Genomic DNA, 17,289 nt, shown 5'->3' with positions numbered 1-17,289 from the left:
AATCGACTGAAAAATAAATTCAATCTTTCTTTGTGGCTTTCAGATATGGAATCATTGCATTAAAAAAAAATGCGTTCAAACAGCCTCTTTTTAAAGGAAATAAAACTGTTAATGATAGAGCGCGATAAAATATGCACGGGCTCGTCGTGGTCTAGTGGTTCTGACTCTCACCTTTCAAACAGAGGGTCGTGGGTTCGAATCCTAGCCATGGCGTGCTTTCCTTCAGCAAGAAATTTATCCACATTGTGCTGCACTCGACCCAGGTGAGGTAAATGGGTACCGGCAGGAAGTAATTCCTCAAAAAAGCTGTGCGCACCAGAATCGTTAGACTAGCTTAGCCGGGGTAATATAGGAGCGCCTTGAGCACCTAGCAAGGTGGATACGTGCGCTATACAAATCCTATAGTATTATTTATTATTTTTATTTATATATATTTTTATTTCTAAACATGTATGTTAATTATATTGTATCATGTATAGGTTATATTTGATTGTTTGTTTTAATAGGAAGGACCCCAATGCAAGGGAATGCAACTCGTATGTTGATTGGACATCCTCTTGAAAAAAATGTTAATAAATGAATACATCACATCTTTGTAAAACTGAAATGTTAGATAAAACTCCATTGTAACTCACTCTATCAAACATTTATAATTAAAAAATATATCAAATGTTTCTGGACAAATGTGGCAAATTTATCAAAATACTAATATTCCATGAACTCGTCACTCAAGGATTTCTCAGAATAACCTACCAAAGCATTGGTTAAAAGTACAATTGTAGGTTGATTTTGAACAATATTGGGAGAAGGGATAGGGGGATCCAGACATGCCAACCATTCCCTTTTTAGAGTATTTGTTCCTCTTTTTTTGCTATGAATACGTCAATACTTTTTTGTATGATTTGTTAGTTTCTTTATTTGAATTTCCGATCATGGAGTATGTAGCGCGCGACACTATAGTGCCGGTCCGACAGTCCCAGATCGGTAAAAATCACTGTCGGGCCAGTAACTTGTTGCATGAAAACAACAAGTAATTTCTTGCCTATGAGCACATGTTTAAAATGTTTTCAAGTCATTTCACATGTTTTTCACCAATCTCACTACAACAGGCTGGCGATTGTTACATTGAAACAAATTTTTAAAAATACTCTTTTTTTGTCAAAAAATACTTTTTTGTAGAAGGTTGGCATGTCTGGGGGTCAGGGACATTTTCACCAAAATTTGTGGTTTTGAGACTTTGATCTTCAAGGATAGACCTAGGCCTCTGAAAAGTGACTGCTACTGTATACTGACTACAAACTTAAAATGTTGGGAAACATACTGTCCACTCTGTTGGGTAGTGTTTGTTGGTAAAAAATATATCTATATATATTCTGGGCAATTATCCAATTAAGCAAAATTATTATTTGTTTTTTTTTACTAATTTGAACAGATTTTAACCAATAGTTTGTGGACAGTATGTTGCCCAGTGATGGTTAAAAAGTTTACCTTTTTTGCCCGACCTTTTTAAGAGTGTAAAATACCACTGTTGATCATTAGGAGGTTCTTAAATCTTTTTCATGTTTTTGTTTTGCATTTGGAATTAACATATAAATTGGCACGAATGTAGCAATACGGTTCAATCAATTTATCAGATTTTCCACAAATCAGTCATATAAATTCAATTAGATTTGAGTTAGATTTAAAAAAAAACAGTATGGGTCGTATTCTAAGCCATGGTTTAGTTAAACCCGAGTTAACTTAGACCACACTTGTATGGAATGCCAGTTGTCAACATTACCAGTTGAAAATTATTCTTATCCTGCTGCCAAAAGTTGTCCAAAAATTGAGTCATGAAATGGGAAGAATACGAAAATTAAAAAGTATGTATCTAGACACTAATGATTTTGGTACATGATAATTTCCAAGATGAAAAAAAGAAGTAAAATGAATCCAGTATTCCATAGAAATGTGGTTAAAATTGTAGTTTAGAATCGGTTAATTATCAGAATACAACCCCTTGTGATTACATAACATCTGGAAAAACTCTTCATTGGCGTTGTCTATGGGACTACTTAAAACCACATGTCAAAGTTGTCAGTCTGTATGTGAGTGCATTGGCATTGAATCATTATTGACAGTATCAAAATATGATACACAGTTAAAGTACTGATTACTGATAATTTCTGTGTTTCATTTAAGAAAGTTGAAGAACTCACATGGTAACATTTACATCTCAAAATGCTAATTCTAATACAGTCATTGCGTATATCTTGCGGTTTCATCTATTATTTATGTGATTATGTAGAGGTTATCTGGAGTACAGAATGCGATCTCTCCTGATCGGTACTGCTGGAGATAATACCAATTTCTCTTTATGGGCTTCTCAATCTTGTACTCATTAACGAGGTTCCGAACGTGCTTCAGCTCGTCTGTGTACTCATCGATGCTCACCAAACCTTCATCGTACTTCACCGTGGCTATCAGGATTGTATTTCTTTGAGACACTGCAGCGTATGGGTAAGTTTTACTTGGTTTGGTTAATGTATGCTTTATATCACCTTCTTTGTCTATCAATCGTACAGTATTACCTGTACTAATGATTAGTGAATCATTGTAAGAAGTGATTTGCCAAGGTTCATATCCTTGGCATGGTATCTCCTTGATTGCCTTCCCACCTGCTGATGAGAACACCAGTATCTTCTTGGGGTTCCTGTAGCTAACATAGATCAGATCATCACTATCAACAGTGAGGTTAGAAAACCCACCTTCATCGTGATTCAGAGTCTCAAACATCACATCCAACTTCGTGAACTCTGGTGTGTACAGTGCTACAGTGTTTGAGTTATCAATTACAACGCATCGACCATCAGAGAGGAAACCTAATGCACAAATCTGAACATCCTTGAGGACTGTCTGCTGGAGACGACCATCAGCAGAGAAGATGTTCACGCCACCTGGATTACATCCTACAGCCATCCTAACATCTGATGTGTTTACCATGTCATTCATGCTATCTTTAGTAGGCAAAGCAATGCTCTTTACAAGCTCGTTAACAATTTTTCCCAGACCTAGTTCGTCCTTTCCAATGTTCCTTTCAAAAAGGGAACTTTTCGCATTCCTGCATGTTTTATTCGGCTGCTCATAATCAGGATTTTCCTGATTTAAGGCCTCTTGTAGGTCTTCACATAAGGTGTCATATACAGCCAAAGTATCCATGTCTACTGGTGCATTTCTCCTATTGGTTACCATCTCAGCGATGGTCGTTAAGTGATTGATGCGCTGCTGAGCTGATTTCTTCATTTCTTCCAGGGCTTCCTCTGCTCTTTCAGTCTTTCCCTTGACTTCACCAAGTAAAATTTTTCTCTTCTCTGTCAACTGTCGAACTGCTTCATCATACGCTTTGTTGATGTCATCTGTACAATGCTTTGTAGCATTATCCACACACTTCTTCTGTTCATCGATGAGATCGATGTAATTTTGAAAGCAAGATTGTTTCTTCTCCACCTGGGATTCAAGCTCTTCGATGGTCTTCGTGTGATTACTTTCATAAGCAGCTGACTCGATGACATGGTGTCCTTGGTCTTTATGTTCCATAACAACACACCTGAAGCATGTGAATCTCTTACAGTTAGAACAGAAGCATTCTTCATCTTCTTTCGGATGTGTCCTGCATTTCCGGTATCTACGTATTGACACCTTTCCTGACGAGATCTCACTCATGGCTATGATCTCATGATTGACGAAGTCTTTCCACTGAGAGTGCATATTATGGCAAGTATTACATAGATACTTGCCACAGTCTTGGCAGTAGACAACAGCTTGAGGATTATACTCGGAATCACAATTCGTGCAAATTTGCTGTTGGTTTTTCACGTCCTCTATAAGATTCCTTAAAGCTAGGCTTGCCGGTAGTTTGCTGACATCTAGATTTGGTACCTGGGTATCATCTCTGCAGACCGGGCATCGGATCATCTGATCATCAGCACGGGATTCCAAGAGCTTTTCCAGACAGACCTTGCAGTAGGTGTGTGAACAAGACAGGATCTTGGGATCAGTGAAGGTAGTCAGACAAACAGGACACTCCAGACTCTGAGCAATCGTGTCTTTTAATTCTTCAGCCATGACCTTAAATCTACATAATCACAAAACAAAATAAAAACAACGAATTCATAAGAAGGGAAAAGAATGCCTTTCTTTCGTCTCTGGAGCGTACCTCTATAGAAGCAGAAGGAATTTGCTGCCACCCCCCCCCCCCCCCCCCCATTAAAAACACAGACACACACGATTTGGAAAGAAACAAAAGAAGGATATATGGCAGCATTTATTTCTAGATTTATTCATAATGATAATGATAATATATGATCATGATAAGAAGATGAATGAATATGTATTATTATATGAATGTATATATGTATAAAATTTAAACTATTATATATATATGTATGTATAAGAGTACAACATAATTCCTTCATTAAAAAAAAAATCCGGGATATACGTTCTTACATTTAAATGAATTTCCATCTTCTGACCACTGAAATTTGTCCTTTCAGATATGAAATTCCGTTGATATGAATATAAAGTAAGCGGAAAATCAAAATGTTAGCAAAATATGATAAAATCATATAAAGCTACCACATTAAGCCTAAATTCGTCGATTGAAAGCAAGCATGACATCACTATATTGAGCTCACAATTAAGGAACAAAAAATTATAATTATCATAATCTGTATATCAATGTGTCATAAGTAAGGTAATTTTTATCATTCATAATAATTCATTCATTTGGTTTTGTTTTTCTAATAAAAAAAAACATAATTCCACAGTGTGGAGTAGGCTGCTTATCATATCTTTGTTATTTCATCCATAATTTTAAAATACCTTTTCCAGCTTTCCTATTCATCTCTAGCTTTTATGGTATTTTCAGTTTCTGTTTGTCTGAATGGCTTTTATCTTTTCAAATGAAAATATACATGATTTTTCAGCCCTACCCCTTCGTAAGAAATATATAAGCGAGTAAATGGTAGTGAATTTTACCTGATTGCTAAGAAAGCATGAATGCTTGCATATGCATTTTCATCTTAAGAATTATTAACATTTCTCAATGTGACAAAGATGACCTATCTATACACATACCTAGCATTTTCAGTCCAAAGTAAATTATGATTCCATGTCGGATATGGGAGACATCCTAAAAAATGATTTGACTTTCATCAATGTAAAATGAGAACACAATATACACAAGTTCTTTTTTACTAGACTAGACTGAAAAGGGTTAATTCACTTACCTTTCCCCCTATGCAGACTGCCCCTATGTACAAAATGATATCGTTTTTTTATAGTATAAATATGCACCGAATTATGAATAGAAGCTGGGTTCTCTTAGCGTAGGCCTATTTAGTAAACTGATCATAATCTATAACACTTCCCTGATAATAATACCATTATCATTGTGTACGAACGGTTCGTTAATCTATTCTTAGCGACTGGGAATTCCCACCGACCTTTGACATTTTCAATAGTTATAATAATACAGTAATAATGCTGTTCTTCTACGGCGCATATCAAAATGTCTTTTTATGTCTTTTATGCTGCATAGGCGAAGCAAGCAGGATATGGATACAGATTCCCCAACCCCCGTATACAAACTTGTATTCAATTGCAATAAGGAGGGTGTCGGAGTTGTACTTTTATACTTCCTTTGCAAACTTACATTGATTTTAAGTGCCATCGACTTGAAGAGATGGCGACATATTTTATCTTGCCATGTCGACATAACGTTATTATATCAAAACGGCGAGATACATTATCTGGTGTCGATCAATGCTTCGGATGCTTCGGATAAAACATATAGGATGATGAAATCGGAGATAGGCATAATGCATGTGATTAAAGCATGTAAATATTTAGTATTAGTAAACTCACAATAAAGTAGGGAATTATTTGGATACGGTAGATTATTACTAAATTGATTCATAAATGAATGAGGGGGTGTTGGGACAACATTGCTACATCACTTGTATAATGTTGTTTATCTCAATCAATGATTCATGCTAATTGTTATCAATACATTGGATCATTTTTATAAAATTAGCTTATAATTCTTGATCAATTATCACTTCAAATATAACAGGGTTTACAATGTAACAGTTACCAATTCCATCTTATGCTTATGTTACATTTATTTATTTATGTATTTATTTATTTATTCATCCTATCTATCTATTCATTCATTCATTTACTCATGTCTTATTGCAAACGATAAAAATGTAAGGAGAAGGTACAATTTTTGTGATTTTCTTTTAAGAATAAATCTGCAGAGGAAACCCGAGGTAACTAAACCATGTGCATAATGTTTCAAGTTTTGGTCAAATTATTTGCCATAACTTGACTTTTCTAGGTAACGGCGGTAGTCACTATTTTCATGCTTTTTCTAAATAAAAACTAGTCTAAATGGCACAAATTTTCCAGTGAAATATATGGTCTTAATACAAAATGTAAAACCTCCAAACAATAAATGTAAAGTATAATTTATACTGAGTAGTGCTGAAATGTTACAAACTTGTTCTAACCCCTAAACAGTACATAGGATAGACGAATGTTGTCCAATTGATTATTCAAAAAGTCCACTAGGAGTTCCATTCCACTTAATTTTTTTTTCACTTCCGGGTTGACAAAAAGTTAATGTATTATAATTATCTCGTAAGGGAATTTCCTCTCCACTATTTCATCTTGCTAATTACTAACGAATTCTCAATGTGCGCCAATTATGCCTACACTTAACAAAATACAAGAATAGTTCAATTTACTCACCTTTGTCTATATCTGTTAATTCCAGAAGTTGATTTCGTTCTATATAAAGGCAAGATTATTGGTCTCAGTCCTCCGCCATGTCCACACACAGTTATGCATATCACAATTATGATCTATGATCGTGAACGAATTTTACGTTTTACTATGCTGTCTGTTCAAGTGACGGGGAATTTCCACCGACCTTTGCTATATCAAATAGTTCTTTGACATCAATATCAAAATAATGAACGTGACGATGGTGGTGTTCTGTCCTATTAGTATACCTATGATCACATGACTCTAGACCTTATTGTTTGTTTTTTCATATCGGCTTGTGACTTAATGTATAGAAAAGGAGATTTGAAAAAAATAAACACGAGAAATATAATGAAACAAATCAAATCTTTATCGTGTGATAGCATTTCATCAACATTTCATGTCTGACAGGCTGTCACATCTGACAACTTGTCAGATCTAACAACTTTCCACGATTTTGATTGGCTGACAATAAAAAGCACTGATACTAGAGTAATATTGTAGGATAAAAACAGCGATATGAAATGCTCCCCTGGGGTGGATCCAGGATTGAACATGCATGGGTAAGGGAAGGGCAGTGGTGATATAAGCTAAATAAAATTAAGAAGCAAAACAGAAGGGATGAAAGGTCTTTATATATTTAAGGGGAGGTAAATCTTGAAGGGGCACAAGTTAGTGACAATGTGAGATCCTCGGCGAGGGCAAGGACTAAAATGGACTATAAATGTCGCAATTTTAAAGTGCTTTAATACAAATTTCTTGGGAATTAAACGGTATAGTTGGAATTGAATGTGCAGGAATGTAATAATATCTGAAAACTATTTATTCATGTACTTTCAATGCGAGCGATCGAATGCTTCAGTATTTATGAAGGTTTTCGCACTGATGTAAAGATGAGGGACTCTTGCCCCCCCCCCCCCTTTCACAACCTAAGAAAAAAAAGAGAAAAGGAAAACGATAAGGGTGAAATGTGATATTATTTTCTGAATATTATGTCAAAATCTATCACAAACTTGGATTTTTTTTATAAAAAAATGTCGAAATTACTATTTTGCAATACGCTATATCGAGCCCCCTCAAAATTGTTGGTGTATTACGCCACTGGGTTTGCAAGTCTGATCAATTGAATTCTGAATTACGCTTTTAATGACTCAAAATAGGTCAGAATTTTCACACCATATCCTTTCAGAAATATTTATTTATACAAGTTTATATACGCAAACGACGCGAGCGAGAGCTCAATCATATAATTTCATTTTTCAAGAACGTTCGTGCATGTATGTGACAAGACTATATTTATTTAAGGGATGATCCGGGCTGAAAATATTTATATCTAAATACATAGAGTAGAATTCACTGAGCAAAATGCCGAAAATTTCATCAAAATCGGATAACAAATAATAAAGTTATTCAAGTTTAAAGTTTAGCAATATTTTGTGAAAACATGAATCGTCATGAATATTCATTAGGTGGGCTGATGATGTCACATCTCCACTTTCCGTTTTCTTATGTTATTGCATAAAATCATATTTTTTCATTACTTCATACTTGTGTGAATGATATGTCTCCCTTGTAATGAAATAAGTTGCAGGAATAAATATAAAATGCACTAAATCAGTTGTCAATCCAATTTTTCTAGTTCTTGGAGGAAAAAATTGAATAAACCTAATTTCATATACTAAAATACAAAAGAACAAGTGGGGATATGACATCATCAGCCCACCTAATGAATATTCATAACGGCTGATTTCACAAAATATTGCTAAATTTAAAATTCAATAACTTTGTTATTTGTTATCCGATTTTGATGAAATTTTCGGCATTTTGCTCAGTGATTTCTACTTAATTTATTAAGCTATAAATACTTTCAGCTCGGACCATCCCTTTAACCGATATATATAATTCTTCGAGAAATCACTGGCAAGTAGTATGTAATATCACTTTTTGACTCAGAGCACTGTAAGTGATAAATGATTTAGGCATACTGTACATCTAAGTTTGCTCTATTTCCTTTTGGCATTTTAGCACATTTCTATCAATGTGATTATAACTTTGTTGATGAAGTATCAATGCTAAACCAGATTGTTGTATTTTCTATCCATAATCCTTTCAGAAACCTTTTCTTACAATGGGAGCGAAACGACTGAGTGCTCGGATCATCCGGGGGAGGGGGGCAGTCAAATATATTGCTGTACACACGCTTGATAAAAAAAAACGCGTTTAAAAGGTTTTTCAGTTTTGATCCCGGGCCGCGCGTGCACTCGTTAAGGATATCAAAAACACAAATTTTTTTTTTTAAAGGGGTAGTTTTGAAAGATTGGTCAATGATCAATCGCAGGGTCAAACGTATTTAGGGTATGTTTTTTCCAAAGCTTTTTTTTTTAAGACTAGCCAAAACTGTTTAGGGTATGTTTTTTCCCCCAAGCTTTTCCCGGGGGGTCATATTCTGGCGACAACTTGTTAAGGGGCCATAATGTGTAAATAAAGCCCGCGAAAAACTTGTTTAGGGGCCATAATGTGTACATAAAACCCGCGAAAAACTTGTTTAGGGGGTCTATTTTGCACACAGAGAAAAACTCGTTTAGGGGGTGTTTGGAAATAATTTGGCCTAGCGTGTGTACGGCAATACATTTGACGCCCCCCCCCCCCGGATCATCTCGTATTTTCATTTGTAATGAACTGTACGACTGTCACAAGTAAATGTTGCTGCAATGCACTCAGGATTCAATTTATAGAATACCATCAGAATGGTATAAAACTCTTGACATTTGTTGATTTGTTAATGCAGGGGACTGTGAGGACATTCTATCATCTTCCTGAATGACTTTATCACCATAATACTCTAATGAGTCAGTGCCACCTGGTTTAAATAAACAGCATGGTAATGTGTGGTAAGTAAATCCGTCATGTCGAACAAATTTTCTTCTTTTCACAATCAATTCGGGCATTTTTTTTTTCTTGTGAAGTGTGCCTTGCAAGATCAAGAAAGAAGGAGGCTGAATCAACCCTTTCTAAGTCTGCTATTAGTGACAATGTAGCCCAAAGGAATCACTCGATAAATTGGAATAAGAGCCAGATCCTAGCCAGAGATGACAATAAATACACAAAATACCGGTCATTTACATCCAGATGAGAACCAGGCACATTCATGAACAAGACGCTGGACAATATAAACTTATTACTCCGTACATTCCCATTCTCACGGACATTCGCGCTACCGATACTACCCCCATCTACGTCGAGTCAGCGTTAGTGTGAAGAAGCCTACTGAAACGAGTAGGCGAAGGATCACGGGTAAAAAAAAACCTAATTGATTGTGAAAAGAGGAAAATTTGTTCGAATTGAATTCTACCAATCAGATGAATCTCTTTACAGTTATCAGTCATGTCTTTTAACTGTAACCAAGTTGTCAAGATTCTGCAAGATAAGCGCTCTGGTTCAGTCTGTTTGGGGTAGCAGAAGCATGCAGATAGCTACATAACAGTAGCAGATCATAGCTTCTCACGTAGGCCTTTCTACAGCTCTGAAGACTGAGGATCATACGATAAAATGCCCCCCTCCAACCCAGTACTGCTCCAACCAGAAGCAAGCACTCCAATGATTTTTTTTTGGCATAGGAAGATAACGAGAAACAGCTTAAAATAGATCATACAACACCCCTCCCAGAGGATAACTCATATTTGAACCGGAGGTATTTTCATCTATTTATGAATATAATGATAATAATGATAATGAAAATAATCCTCAATTATAGCATAAATCCTCAAATGATTGCCTGGCATTTGCCGAAGGTTATATTTACATCTTAGGCCAGAGATTGCATGATCCTGCATCAGTCTGCCGCTTTACCAGTGAGACACCAAATGCCTCTCAACTTGCTCTTTGTGTCCAGTGTTGAGGATTCATCTTTGGTGATGAAAACCTTTAAGATCACTAACCAGTGTGTAGTTCTGGTACAGGATCGGAGGAGGCAGACCATTTGGTGATTCCTGATCTGATCTTCCTCCAATTCACAAAGGTTCTAGTACTCCCACAGACTCTAGGGCAGGTGTCCTTAAAAAAAAACTCTCCTCAAGAGAGAGTTGTTTTCGACGAAGGCAAGAGGGACTGGGTTTTTCAGGTGAGAAGTTATTTGGGACTTTGGAGTTAATTTCATATATTCAGAATGATGATCTACATTCAAACGGCAGGTAGGAAGAAATAAATATTATCAAAGCTAACATGGAATAATATTGAGAAGAATAATATATTCAATTCAATTCAGTATTTATTTCCAATATAGTAATAACACTCCCATATTTATTGGCATGATCGTGTACAGTTGAAACCATTTTTCTTTCCTTCATGATTTCTCTCCAGAGGTACTAATCAAACCTATCATGAAGAGTATCTTAATAATTGATAATTAATTTTACATTCACTTACATCATCATCCAGAAACATGGTGTCTTTGGACAGTATTTTCGTCTTAGTAATCTCAAATGTTGATTGAATTGGAAATTTGTCCTTGTCCACTACAGCTTGAAAGTAATAATTCAAGACTTAAAATGTAGAATCGGGTTCTTCCAGACTACAATTCTTCTACATATTTTTAACTTTTTTTTCTGACGAATTAAATATATTTGATAAACAGTATGTTTTTCATCAGAATTCTGTTGTATTTTGATTTTATATCACTTTCACTGATTGAAAACTTCTAGATATTGATTCTATTAGTGAAATATTTACCATTGTTTGATCAATGCCTAAAAGTTCTTTGTAGTAGAGTTCTTTCAAAAGAGGAACCCCCCCCTCCTTCTCACATTATGTTTTTTAAATCCTATTTCTCTCTCTCCATCTCTCTCTACCCCCTCCTTCTTTCTATATATATATCATGCCCCACCCCTTTTCTTTCTCTCTCTCTCTCTCTCTCTCTTTCTCTCTCCGTCACCCTTATTTGTTGATTTAACTCTTGAACTAACAAAAGACGAAAGCAAAATTCTCGTACAATAATTATCATGACCTTTATTATGTATCATCTTAAAGAATTAGACTTATGTTTCTGACTATATACGCCAATGATATATACACATGTAGTGTGCAAGGTATATTGAGATTTTATTGAAAGATGGGAGAGGGGAAAGGAAGAGAGTGAAAGACAGAGAGAGAGAGAGCAGAGGAAAGAAAACTAGTCGGAATACTTGATAAATAGGAATGTTCAGTAAATGACTTAATGACACAAATGCATATCTAAATTTATTTTGAGTAATCAAATTTTCAGGTGCATAACTAACTTTGAGTTTTATTTTTTTTAATAAGACAATTTTATTGACTAATTAATTTCTAGAAAGTGATAAAAAAGATGAATAGTCTACTCTAAAACACTCATTTTGATTTCCATTTAAATCAGCAATAGAATCCATTCACCTCTGCAGTATTGTTATAACTAAATAAATGTAGCATCGTAAACAACATGGCAAGCAATTTATAATTTTGAGAGTTCAATAACAATATACATAATACATTTATATCTTGCATTCTCTTTTCATGTTAGTATAAGGTTTATTGTTGATGTATTATAATTTATATTCAAGTAATGTGATTTGGCAAAAACAGCCTTGTATGTATGAAAGCAGAGACAAGAGAGAGTTATCTACTAAAGATGATGAATTAATTTGGTCTTTCCAACAAGTCAAGATTCTACAATGTTTATATATATCGAAGGATACAGGTAAACATAATGTACGGTTAATAAATCAAAGTTAAATGAAACCTTCATCTTTCAACTATTTTAAGGCTCAGGCTGATGATAACATGAATTGAATGGAATCAAATTGAGCAAGCAAATCACTGAACATTTTTTTCAACCTGATGAAACCTGATGAAAACTAAGGAAGTTGACAGAATTTGACATTTTATCTCTATCATTCTATGCATGTCAAGTCATGATGCTGCAAGTAAGCTGATGTTCTCACTTTTTTTTTTTTAATATGAATTGTTAATTTTTCATTGCTTATAAGAGTATAAAATATGTCTTTATCTCCCAAAACGAGTTACCTTGATGTTGTTTTTATACATCATATTTGATCATTAATCATTCATATTTGTTATTTATAAGAGCAGAAAAAAATGAATCTTGTAAATTTTCATAATAAAAAAGGTATGGTGGCATTGTCAGCTCACTTCATATTCATATTCATGATGACATTCATAACTGTTTCACCGGTAGAATGCATAATGCAACACTTGAAAATCCATAATTTTGTCATTTCATTTCGGGTTTTTGAGGAAATCCTATTTTACATAAACAGGTGTACTCTTTTACTTCAGATCATATATTTTTTTCAGTCTGCATGGAGAACTCATAGTCCTTTAAAGGCATGTCTAATAGCTCTTTTCAGGCAACTACAAGATTACATATTTGCTTTAATATGAGAATATTATGTTACAAGTCAATTGAACACATGATCTATATCCTTTTTTTTTTTCTTTTTTTTCATTGTACACCTCTTCTTCTACCTGTACAAACCGACTACAAACAAGAAAATAAACATTATACAAACGATGTGTTTCTTGCACATCACATTCTTTCAGTAATCAATCATAATTATTTTAAATATTCTACAGACATAAACTATATATAAAATGATAATTATAATTATTCATAATAAAATACAAAAAAGTATAAAGTGATAGTAAACTCACTCAAACCATATTCATGAACTGTTTCACAAATATAGGAATAAAATGCATAATGAAAATTTTGAAAAGCCATAACTTTGTTATTTCATTTCTGATTTTGACAAAATTCTATTGTTTTACATAATGTACATACCATTTTAAGTATGGAGAATGCATAGTCCACATGTGTAACTCTATGCAGGCAACTGCAAGATTAAATATTTTGTTTTTTTAAATATGATTATAACTGCTACAAGTAAATTGAATACATGATACAATTTATTCTTGTTCATTGTACATCTTTTCTCCGACAAGTACAAATCGATAGAAATGATCAACTGAAATGTACAAAATACAAATATATACAAACTGTCTTAATGATATAAGCATAAAACCCCTGAAAAACGACGAGGAGCAAGATACGCCTGCGTAACACAAACTAGATAACAAAATACAAAATATAAGAACTAAGAGAACGAGAGGGGGCAATTGAGTAACTCCCCTAGAACATGTTTAGAGAAACATGTGTTGTGAATATTTTGCTCGAAAAAACTGCCACTGCTGCTCCATAATATTGGCGTCAAATGATTATCTCTCATGGTCCTGGAAAGCAGGGGGGCCGAGGATGCTGAAGCACCCCCAATATTTTCCTTGGGGGTGCTGCGTGTATTGTTCTCCATAGGCAGCAGCCCCTGGAATTCCGGAAGGTGTGACAACATGGAGAAATGTAATCACCTACATTTTGTAAAGAAACTTTTTTTTCGCTTGCCAAATTTACATCAGCACCCCCAGTCAAACAAGTGGAGCGCCTCTGGCAGTCTCACCTGCATCGCGCGATTCAATATAGCAGCGGTGCTGGCTTTGAAAACTACTATGAAAAAAAATATTCACAAAAACACCATTCATATAATGATACAATACTACGTTCATTGACAATAAATGACATTTGACCTTGATCATGCGACCTAAGACTTGTCAGTAATACTTGATTACCCCTATATCCACATTTTATAAACTATATCTATAAACTTTGAAAGTTATTACAGCTATCTAATAATTACGTTCAAAATGGCCAAAGTTCAATCACCTAAAATGACCTTTGACTTTGGTCACGTGACCTGAAACTCGCATGGGATGTTCAGTGATACTTGATTACTCTTATGTCCCAGTTTATGAACTAGATCCATACACTTACAGAGTTATGATGGTAATTCAACAGATACCCCCAACTTGGCCAAAGTTCATTGACCCTAAATGACCTTTGACCTTAGTCATGTGACTTGAAACTCCGACAGAATGTTTAGTAATACTTGATTAAACTTATGTATAAGTTTCATGAACTAGGTCCATATGTTTTCTAAATTGTAAATTTAGAAGTTGTAAATCATCCATTAATTTTTTATATCTTTATAAATGTTTCTTTATATTCTAAGCAACCTGTTTAACCATACTGTACATGAATAATATTTAAAATGTCACCGTCTTCAATCTTTTACATTAAATTGTGTTTGCATTTGAAATTGATATATTGGCATGAATGTAGCAATACAATTTTATCAATTAAGAATTCATTTATTGTATTTTTATTGATTCATTTCATTTATTACATTTTCCACAAATCAGTCAGATAAATTCAATTTGGTCGGGATTGGATAAGAAAATACCGAGACATCTGAAAACAGATTGTTTTTTAATAATGTCTTGGACTACTTTTAACCATTATGTCAAAGTTTATATCCACCTTCTATTAACTTCTGATGAGCTTAATTGACAGCATCGTAAATTAAAGACACAGCGAAAGTGCCGGTTACTGATAATTTTGGATTTTTTCTAGGAAAGTTGAAGAACTTTATGAAGAAATTTATGTCATCTAGAAAGTCAATTTTAACGCTGTATACAATTTTATTATACGACGTATTTCTTGCGGTCTCATCCATTATTTTATGTGATCATAATATAGAGGTTATCAGAAGTGCAGAAGGCGATCTCTCCTGATCGGTACTGCTGGAGATAATACCAATCTCTCCTAGGCTTCTCAATCTTGTACTCATCAACGAGGTTCCGAACGTGCTTCAGCTCGTCTGTGTACTCATCAATGCTCACCAAACGTTCATCGTCCTTCACTGTGGCTATCAGGATTGTATTGCTTTGTGACACGGCAGCGTATAGGTAAGTATTACTTGTTTTTTTTAATGTATCCACTACATCACCTTCTTTGTCTATCAATCGTACAGTATTATCTGTACTAATGATTAGTGAATCATTGTAAGAAGTGATTTGCCAAGGCACATATCCGTGGCATGGTATCTCCTTGATTGCCTGTCCACCTGCTGATGAGAACACCTGGATCTTCTTGGGTTTCCTGTAGTTAACATAGATCAGATCATCACTATCAACAGTGAGTTTAGAAATCCCACCTTCACCTTTATTCAAAGTCTTAAACATCACATTCAACTTTGTGTAGTCTTGTGTGTACAGTGCTACAGTGTTTGATTTATCAATTACAACACATCGACCATCAGAGAAGAAACCTAATGCACTGATCTTAACATCCTTGAGGACTGTCTGCTTGAGACGACCATCAGCAGAGAAGATGTTCACGCCACCTGGATTACATCCTACAGCCATCCGACCATCTGGTGTGTTTATCATGGCATTCATGCTATTTTTAGTAGGCAAAGTAATGCTCTTTACAACTTCAATTATTTTACCAAGACCTAATTCGTCCTTTCCGATATTTCTCTCAAAACTGGAACTTTTCGCCTTCCTACATGTTTTATTCGGCTGCTCGTTATCAGGATTTTCCTGATTTAAGGCCTCTTGTAGGTCTTCACATAAAGTGTCATACACAGCCAAAGTGTCCATGTCTACTGGTGCATTTCTTCTATTGGTTACCATCTCAGCAATGGTCATCAACTGATCGATGCGCTGCTGAGTTGATTTCTTCATTTCTTCCAGGGCTTCCTCTACTCTTTCAGTCTTTCCCTTGACTTCACCAAGTAGGATTTCTCTCTTCTCCGTCAACTGCCGAACTGCTTCATCATATGCTTTGTTGATGTCATCTGTGCAATGCTTCATAGCATCATCCACGCACTTCTGCTCTTCATCAATGAGATCGATGTAATTCTGAAAGCAAGATTGTTTCTTCTCCACCTTGGATGTAAGCTCGTCGATGGTCTTCGTGTGATTACTTTCATAAGCAGCTGACTCGATGACCTGGTGTCCTTGGTATGTATGTTCCATAACAACACACCTGAAGCATGTGAATCTCTTACAATTAGAACAGAAACATTCTTCATCTTCTTTCGGATGTTTCCTGCATTTCCGGTATCTACGTATTGACACCTTTCCGGATGAGATCTCACTCATGGCTATGATCTGATGACCGACAAAGTTTTTCCACTGAGAGTGCATATTGTGGCAAGTAATACATAGATAGTTGCCACAGTCTTGGCAGTAGACAACAGCTTTGGGCTTATCCTCGGAATCACAATTCGTGCAAATTTGCTGTTGGTTTTTCACGTCCTCTATAAGATTCCTTAAAGCTAGACTTGCCGGTAGTTTGCTGACATCTAGATTTGGTACCTGGGTATCATCTCTGCAGACCGGGCATCGGATCATCTGATCATAAGCACGGGATTCCAAGAGCTTTTCCAGACAGACCTTGCAGTAGGTGTGTGAACAAGACAGGATCTTGGGATCAGTGAAGGTAGTCAGACAAACAGGACACTCCAGACTCTGAGCAATCGTGTCTTTTAATTCTTCAGCCATGACCTTAAATCTACATAATCACAAAACAAAATAAAAACAACGAATTCATAA

The 17,289-nt window shown here is 35.2% G+C and overlaps 2 protein-coding genes across 2 annotated transcripts; both read right to left on the bottom strand.

Moving 5' to 3' along the window:
* Nucleotides 1-442: 442 nt before the first annotated feature.
* On the bottom strand, nucleotides 443-6,913 carry LOC135158446 (protein PML-like). The gene is made up of 2 exons (XM_064115443.1): nucleotides 6,793-6,913; nucleotides 443-4,114 (listed from the first exon to the last, which is right to left on the bottom strand). Exon 2 carries the CDS (start codon nucleotides 4,102-4,104, stop codon nucleotides 2,272-2,274), a length of 1,833 nt encoding a protein of 610 aa, XP_063971513.1. The 5' UTR covers nucleotides 4,105-4,114; nucleotides 6,793-6,913; the 3' UTR covers nucleotides 443-2,271.
* A 6,627-nt stretch (nucleotides 6,914-13,540) lies between these two features.
* Nucleotides 13,541-17,244, bottom strand: LOC135158430 (tripartite motif-containing protein 3-like). The gene has a single exon (XM_064115442.1). It carries the CDS (start codon nucleotides 17,236-17,238, stop codon nucleotides 15,409-15,411), a length of 1,830 nt encoding a protein of 609 aa, XP_063971512.1. The 5' UTR covers nucleotides 17,239-17,244; the 3' UTR covers nucleotides 13,541-15,408.
* Nucleotides 17,245-17,289: the final 45 nt, after the last annotated feature.

This window comes from Lytechinus pictus, chromosome 2, assembly GCF_037042905.1.
Source record: "Lytechinus pictus isolate F3 Inbred chromosome 2, Lp3.0, whole genome shotgun sequence".
NCBI lineage: Eukaryota > Metazoa > Echinodermata > Echinoidea > Temnopleuroida > Toxopneustidae > Lytechinus > Lytechinus pictus.
This window is presented reverse-complemented; position numbering and strand designations above follow the sequence as displayed.